The sequence below is a fragment of the Oryza brachyantha genome, chromosome 8, assembly GCF_000231095.2.
Source record: "Oryza brachyantha chromosome 8, ObraRS2, whole genome shotgun sequence".
NCBI classification, from domain to species: domain Eukaryota; kingdom Viridiplantae; phylum Streptophyta; class Magnoliopsida; order Poales; family Poaceae; genus Oryza; species Oryza brachyantha.
The window spans coordinates 4,105,524-4,114,319 of NC_023170.2; the positions used below are offsets into that span (position 1 = coordinate 4,105,524).

Here is an 8,796-nt window from a genome sequence, read left to right on the forward strand (position 1 = left end):
TTGATCGTCACCACTACTCAGTGTATGGGTACAGATAGAGTCACCGCATAAAAACGATACTACAAAAAACTATTATAGGATAAGTGCTTGGCAGTTCAGAATTTAAACCGCTAAGAATACCTATGGAAAAGTTTTATTGGTAAATTATTTTTCATTTGTAAATATGTTATTTGAATTATTTTACAAACAACCATCTCTAAGTGTGTGGATCATGTTCATGTTTTGCTGTCTTCGCGCTAAATATTTTTCATAACTATATTTCAAAAGTAGTAAATAATAACTGAATTTTAACCTGGTGCAAAATATCTAGTCATGGATCCCATCATCCCAAGGAGTGATGCAAATTATTTTAAACACAGAATTGACCGAACTGAACCTGGAGCTAGACCAAAACATGCCATGCCCCTTGTCCATAAAGCCAAGAGGATCCAAAAAAACCAGAGAGAGACAGAGCGAGCAAGCAAAGCCAAGCCCAGGTACCACGTGGCACCTAAAATTCCGTCGCTTGGACGACGCGCACTGTCCGTACCAGGTGGGGCCCACCCCGGGGGCAGGTGGGCCCGGGGCGTCAGCGGCCGGCGGGCCCGAGCCACGCGCCCATGTCCACATGGTTCCGGGGAGGGGAGGATGGCAACATGGTGTCAACACGCCCCCTAGCAGCGAAAAAGGGTGGGGAACGCCATGTCACTGCTCCTCGCTTGTTCCGTTCCAGGTGGCCATTTTTTCCCGTATTTCTCGAACAGGCGAAACTATATACTCCCTTCCCTCCGTTCCATCCTCGAATATTGGACGCCGTTCATTTTTTAATATGACCGTTCGTCTTATTTAAAAAATTTACATAATTACTAACTATTTTTTTTATTATTATGTATACTTTTATACATATATAACTTTACATATTTTATAAAAAAATTTGAAAAAGACGAATGGTCAAAGGTGTATAAAAAAGTCAACGACGTCAAACATTTAGAGATGGAGGTGGTATTTATAAAGAAAAAATAACTTATAAATAAAATTTTTATACACATGTTTCTGACTATTTAAAAGTCGATGCTGAAAAATAAATTATGATAAAAAATCCAAATTAACTTTAAAATTAATAACTTAGGAAAAATTGTAAGGATGTCATTATAATTTCGTAAAATTTGACATATGTCATACTGACCCACATGTCATTGACTCATGCGGGTCCTACATGTCATTGTGATACCAATGACATATTTCCAACTTTAGAAAATTATAACGGTACGTTTGCAAATTTCCTAACTTAGGCTTAAAAGTTCAAATTTTAGCTTATAATATAAGAGAAATTATGAGGGTAAGTATTTTTAGCATTTGAATGTGACCCAAAAAATGCAATCATTTACAACAATATTCACGGCATTACTTGTTCCATTTTATTGTCCACCTATTCTACTATCCTTGTTCATTCCTTATTACTGAATGACACTATAGTCTTTTCTTCTTAAGCTCAACATCTACCAAAAAAAAACTGGAAATGCTTTTATTTTGGGAAAAAAACAGTATGAGTGATTACATGACCTAAACTTTATACCTACGTTCTAAAATATGTGTGAATTCTATAAATTAAGTTTCATATTCTACTAAATAAGTATTTTTAGGATTGAATTGTTACTCAAAGAGTATCACTACAAAATTGTAAAATACCTTTAGAAATGTTTTTCGAGTGACATAATTGTAAATAGAAAAATAGCCACGGCATATTTCCAAATTCCTCTAATATTTCTTTGAGTGCCGGTTGCAGTTAATATGCGAAATTCTTATTATTTTAATCCAATAGATGTTTGAGAGGAGAATTTATGTCGTTGAGAAACTCAATTTTTCCTTGTTCGATATATAGAAGCGGTGTGAAATAGTAGAGCGATAGAGACTACAACTTAAAATAAAAATGGATGGTTAGTGCTTACCTAGACCACGTAAAGAGGGAATTTCCTCTTAACTTCCATCCCACTTGAACTAGTGTTAAAACAGTGTTTTTGTCTTAATTCACTGTTTCATCGTGCCAAAAGTCATATAGTAGCCCCTAAACAAATTACGAGTGCCATTTAATAGCACCATTTCTCGAACTCTCGATCCCTCCTTAAAAATCATTTCTAGGAAGTGTCTAAAGAGTGATCCTTAAAACTGAATTTTAAACATTAGACTACAAAACATATCTTTAATATACAGGTTCACAAGTATATTCTTAATATTTTTGTATTTCTAAATTTGAGGCAGACACATGTACTCCCGGTACAAATTATTTAGTTTTATGTTTTTTTAAAGTATTGTGTAATCTTTATGTCTAATATTTTTTTCAATGGACCCTATACAAGGTTTTGAGGGGTAAAATATTTGTATTATCTTGTACAACCTTAGTGTTTGGTCGACAATCTAAAGTTAGTTACATATCGTCCCTAACAACTGGATAGGGGCAACGGCCATTCCATGCTAGCTAGCCCATTACACGTACAGTAACTAAACCCTATCAATATTGGTAATTAGGCTGTGGTGCATTGACAATATTTTAGTATAATTTCCTTCAAAGGTATCTCTAGCTTTTCTTTTGACCAAGAAGGTATCTCCACGTTACTTTCGTCTTCAGCTCTATTTGGTTGACATGGTCATATTATAGTGATTTTATCGTCACGTGGTATCAATGAATATATATTAGACAACGATGTTCTTTTTTTTTTCTTCTCCTCTTATATATTAGCCCTAGATCTGCCGACTACTAAATAAAAACATGACATCATATCTAGTTCATCATAATAAGTTAATACTTGACACAACCTTAATCATTAGGATGTGCAAGAACATGGGGTTCTCTTTCCATCATCTTTCATGTCCCTATCTTCTTCCTCTTATGCTGCTATGTTTGTTGTGAGGCTGATATGTACTACTAACTACCTTCATCCTGTTGTAGCTATGCTATCAACATCAAAACTGCTAATACCATACGTTTATATTAATTTTCACCCAAAAAATTGTTTAAGACAAAGCTTCAAATTTAGTAATTATTGAAATTTGATGCTCAATTTAAATTTTCTTAACCATACGTTTTTTTAGTTGATGCATAGTCTTGAGTTCACCGCTTCCGTTATTAAAAAAAGCTCCCCAATTTTGTTACCGGGATAAATCTAAATGACCCTACAACAAGTTATTGATATTTATATACCCTCCTAACCACAACTCAATTTTGTACATAAGAGAATTTGACTAATAGGGGGTTTATGTATGAACGAGGAGAGTAGAAATCCTATGCATCAAGCACAACCCTCTCTAGTTTCCTCGCCTACAACTTAAAAACTAGTAACAGATTCAATTTGTTTGATGAATTTTTTGCACAGTGTTAATATATATATATATGGATAAAATAAATAGTTTACAATATAAACACCAATATAATTCAAAACAAATGTTTTAAACAACTAATAGAGGAAAGTATATCTTTAAAAAATAAATATTCCTAAAGATGGTTATTATATAATAAATGTCGTTATATAAGTTGTAAGGATGGTCATTGTAATATTATTAGCTAAAGTAGTCCACCTCTATATGGATTGCTCATAAGAATAAATGTTTTTATATTTTTTTATTTGGGACACACTTTGTTTTCTACTTTATTCATAAGCATCGCAAAGTTTATCATAGCTAATATCTATATCTATACTAATATAAAAAGGAGAAGTTATAATTTTTTATGGCCACACCAACAAATGTACACATAATTTATTCGATTCATTTTTCACCGTTAGATTTACGTATCCAATGGTCCAGGATGGTCTGAAACAACTCTGTCTTGCAATCCTACATAGGACACACCCCTCGACTACTCTACCAAAATCGCCCCTGACTCCCTCTCTGACTCCTCCACTAAAATCGCCCCCGACTGCTCCACCAAAATCATGACGCTCTCCCGGACGCCAGCAAGCCGCCCAGCGCAAGCCGCCATCGTAGCCCGGCGCTAGCTGTCACTGTGCCCGCTCTCCTGACTGGCCCCGGTACCACAGCTGGTCCCCATCGATTGGCGACTGCCCCCAACCTCCGACCGGCCGGAGCCGCCACTTCCCACTATCGCCCGCCCCACTCCGACCGGCTGGCGCACACCTTCGGCACCCTAGCGCAGGCCGTCGCCGCCGTGCCCGCTCTCTCGACCGGCACTGGCACCAAAAATTTATTTGTTTTGGTTGGATCTCTTCCCCTTCCACTTTGCTATTTGATTTTGTCTTAAACAATTAGCAACAAGTTCTTATTTTATTGTAGATTCACTTTATATATAGTAGGTTCATAGACATGAGATGTTTAAGTATAAATATTGTGGAACGTGCATTGCACGTGCATCACCTATAATGGATGTCACCCATATAATGATATAAACCATAATGTATTTGTACATTGCTCATGCCCTACAAAAGAATCGGGTAAATCTAACGGCTGAGATCCATTACAGCAGGACGGGCATTCCCATCCCAGGCCGCAGAAGATCCGAAGAGCGGAAGCCATGCTGAAGCTGAAGCAGCCGTGGAGGAGAAAAAGATGAGCACACCATGGCACACCACCCCCGCCCCCGCTCACCTATAAAATGGCCGCGCGCCCAGCGCCGCCTACCTCCCCACACGCCACGCCGCGCACGCACGCACGACGAGACGCCATGGACGCCGCCGCGAAACAGAGCTCTACGCGAGCAGTCGTGCTCCTGTGCGCTGTGTCACTCGCTCTGCTGGCCGCGGCGCCGCCTGGCGCTGAGGCGACGGCCGCGGCGGTGGCGGCGGCGGGGACGGCGGGGTGTGGGTGCGGTAATGCGGCGGCGGAGGCCGGGGAGGACGCGCGCGGGGCGCTGCACCTCAAGCTCATCGCCATCGCGTCCATCCTGGCGGCCGGCGCGGCGGGGGTGCTGGTGCCCGTGCTGGGCAGGTCGTTCGCCGCGCTCCGCCCTGACGGCGACGTGTTCTTCGCCGTCAAGGCGTTCGCGGCGGGCGTCATCCTCGCCACCGGCATGGTGCACATCCTGCCCGCCGCGTTCGACGCGCTCGCGCCGCCCTGCGGCGGGAGGGCCCGGTTCCCGTTCGCCGGGCTCGTCGCCATGGCCGCGGCCATGGCCACCATGATGATCGACTCCATCGCCGCCGGGTACTACCGCCGGTCCCACTTCAAGAAGCCGCGCCCCATCGACGACCCCGCCGACGCCCTGCCCGGCGGCGGGATCGTCGCCGGGGACGAGGAGGGCGCCACCGGGCACGCCAGCCACGTCCACGTCCACACGCACGCCACGCACGGCCACGCGCATGGACACGTGGACGACCACGGCCACGGCCACAGCCACAGCCACGGCAGCGGGCCGGCTGCCCTCACCTCGCCGGACGATGCCTCCATCGCCGAAACAATCCGGAACAGGGTGGTGTCCCAGGTGAGCTCCTCACCAATCACCAGACAGCTCAATTTCTTTTTGCACATCACGAACAAAATACTGTAAAAATACAATTTTTTTAAAACATTTTAACTCTTCAAAGAAAAGTTCGAGTTTGGGATATTTTAAACATGAATGGTGAGTACTGGTGGCTTTAATTTGTCACCAATCATATAAAATGTCCATCTCTTTTACGCAAGAATCATTGGAAACATAGATAGAGATGTCATAGTGGCGTTCTGCTTTAATTACCCGATTTGATGGAGAAAAACCTGTCCCCTTTGTAAGAGATTAAAGGTTCAAAGACATGAATAATCCAAATACAGACAATAATATCAATGTTTTGTAGTTGCACTTGCGTGTGTCCACCAACTCTGCAATTGAGGATAAAACTTTTATCCTCACCCTCACAACTGAGCCCACTTTGCAGATACTGAACCCAATATCGCAAAATTGCGATGTCTGAAACTCTGAATGAGCCAACCCTGGGCACTCTTCAATGAGTAACTGACAAAAGAATTCCGTGTAGGTTCTGGAGCTGGGAATCCTGGTGCATTCGGTGATCATCGGAGTTTCGCTAGGCGCGTCGCTGCGGTCGTCGACGATCAGGCCGCTCGTCGGAGCCCTCAGCTTCCACCAGTTCTTTGAAGGCATTGGCCTTGGTGGTTGCATTGTTCAGGTAATATCACAGTTTCAGCTTACAGCCACGATCAACACTGAACATCTTACATTACATGTATCTCGAGGTATCTGGTAATTGGCACAGAAGGGTCGAAACCATAGCTGTGCTCTTGTTTTAGTTACATTGTTACATTGTAAAGTGATAAAATATCTACATGACAGAAAACAGAACGGGAATGCCCCATTAGCAAAAGCATGTGAAAGACGACATATAAAGTATAGACAGAGATATTTAAAGCTCAAATGATAGAACTTATCTTACACGCCTATACTGTACAAAGTAAACTTGAACTAGGACCATCAATCATTGATACCAGCATGTTTCAGAAGTCCTTCACTAACTGACAAGCTAAAACCAGTACACAGATTCTGATTGCCAAAAATTCAGGAGGCACAAACAGGAATTGCCGTGTCATATTTTGCCCTTCTGTTTTCCCAGATGCTTTTAAAATACTACCTCAATTTCACTTTATGATATTGACTATATATATGTGAATGCTGATGAATATATATATATATATATATATAATATGCATTGAGGGGGTAGGATTTAAGATTTAGCTTATACTACCTCTGTTTCATATTGTAACACTCTCTAGTCTTGTCTAGATTCATCCATTGATGAATGTATATAATTTGTATGTATGTCTAGATGTATTAGTATTTATATGAATCTAGGCAAGATTAGAGAGTCTTACATTATGAAACGAAGAGAGTACCTTAAATACAACGTTCTCAGAAACGAGTTGAGACTGGTCTTTTAAGTAAACATCATCCAGGATTCTCAATCGTTTTCAATTGTCATCCACATACTGTATCCACTATCGGGTGCTGGTCAATTTCCACGCAGATACTACCGCGTCACAGCAGAATGACAACATCAACAGTTTACTTTAGTTCATTCAATTAGCGGAAAATCCACTACGTGTTACTATGAAAAGGCGCAGACTTTGAAGTTTCCTTGTATAAGAGACAGTGAACTGACATACTTTTGTCACATTTTCTTGCGCAGGCAAATTTCAGAGCAAAAGCAACGGTGATCATGGCGACTTTCTTCTCCCTCACTGCTCCGGTGGGCATCACACTGGGGATCGCAATCACGTCCATCTACAGCGAGCACAGCTCGACCGCCCTCGTCGTCGAGGGGGTCTTCAACTCTGCTGCAGCTGGGATTCTGATCTACATGTCCCTGGTTGATCTCCTGGCCACAGATTTCAACAACCCAAAGCTTCAGACAAACACAAGGCTTCAGCTAGCAACATACCTGGCACTCTTCATCGGAGCAGGGCTGATGGCCCTGCTTGCCATATGGGCATGACATCTCAAGAACAGGGTTTGTTGCTGTTGTTGTTGTCATAGCATTACTGCAGAAGCTTAGTTTTGTAGAGTCGTCATCAACCATAATTGGAGGAAAAGATGGCCTAAATACGACCGGATTTTGGAGTTATCTGATACGAGTACAGAAGTCAAAAGTTTCAGGACAAATCTGATTCTTGGCAAAATGGTGTGCTTCCACCAGAATGGCATGGCACCAAATGAGGTGGACAGGAATCAAGTAGTAGACGAGCTGGTGGACCTTGAACAGAGTTTCTCTCAAAGTCCAAAAGCTCTGTATTAAAAAGGATGGCATCCTTTTAGGGTCTATGGCAATATACAGATTGTTAGCTTAGGGTAAATCCTTTTTGTATGGCAAGAGCTCTGCTAAATTTGTTCACTTATTCAGTGAAGAATTAAATAAATATAAAGCTCCTGCTTTGTCTCCCGGTCCTTCATATCATAACTGCAAATCTGTAACTTCTTGATCCTGAAATGTTTAGTTTGTTTTCAGACAGATATGCCACCCGCCTGAATGGCTCTCCTGATTCCTGAATTTTATTCCCGAAACCTTTGAAACCTGACACTGATGGTTTAAACTGTTGCCAGCGAATATTTGATTTGATCTGATTCTCTGTGTTTAAACACACACAATGCTGAAGCAAAACAGAAACATTCTCTTAATTCGCCGCGTTTGTTCCTCCCTGCAGAATTGTTAACTGGGGGGAGAATATATGCAGAAGGGATTAAACTGGACCATGATGAGATCAAAAGCCAAACGGAGAGAACGAGAACGCAACCATGATGCATGAATGACGACGTGCCTGCAGCCATACGCCGTCCAATGGTTTGCAGAAGAGAACAGGATGCTACTACTGGAGGACGTGAAAGATACAAGTATCGTGAAAATGGGTTCACGCGGTTTTTCGGTGTACTGATAAGGTTCTTTTGGAACACAGGATCTCAAATACAGGATTATAAAACACATGGGATTGGAGATGGCGTGTCAATATGGAAGAAAAACTACAGAATTGCTCAAAAACATATGTTTGAATGTAGAGCATTTTTCCTATCCTTGGGAGTTAGCATGAGGTATCACTGTTTTTTATATAAAATTTGATACCTTCTAGTATGTATCACATGAAAAACAGTGATACCTCCTAATACCTTCTCAAGAATGGTAAAATTGCTCTTGAATGTATCACATGAAAAACATAGAGAATTTAAGATTAGATATGTTGGTTTGTTCGAGATAGAATGGATAGAAAAAGAAATGAGATGCATTGGAAGTATCAAGATGTTATAAAACCAGCCTTGATTGAAATCGCCATCAAATAGCAAACGTAGAAGTACTAATACAAGATACAAGAAATATGACGAGGACACTAAGG

At 41.5% G+C, this 8,796-nt stretch overlaps 1 protein-coding gene across 1 annotated transcript; it reads left to right on the forward strand.

The window, feature by feature from the left end:
• The first annotated feature begins 4,634 nt into the window (after positions 1-4,634).
• Positions 4,635-7,907, forward strand: LOC102703711 (zinc transporter 4-like). Its single transcript, XM_015840038.2, has 3 exons — positions 4,635-5,410; positions 5,940-6,089; positions 7,104-7,907. Exons 1-3 carry the CDS (start codon positions 4,655-4,657, stop codon positions 7,407-7,409), a joined length of 1,212 nt encoding a protein of 403 aa, XP_015695524.2. The 5' UTR covers positions 4,635-4,654; the 3' UTR covers positions 7,410-7,907.
• The last annotated feature ends 889 nt before the right edge of the window (positions 7,908-8,796 follow it).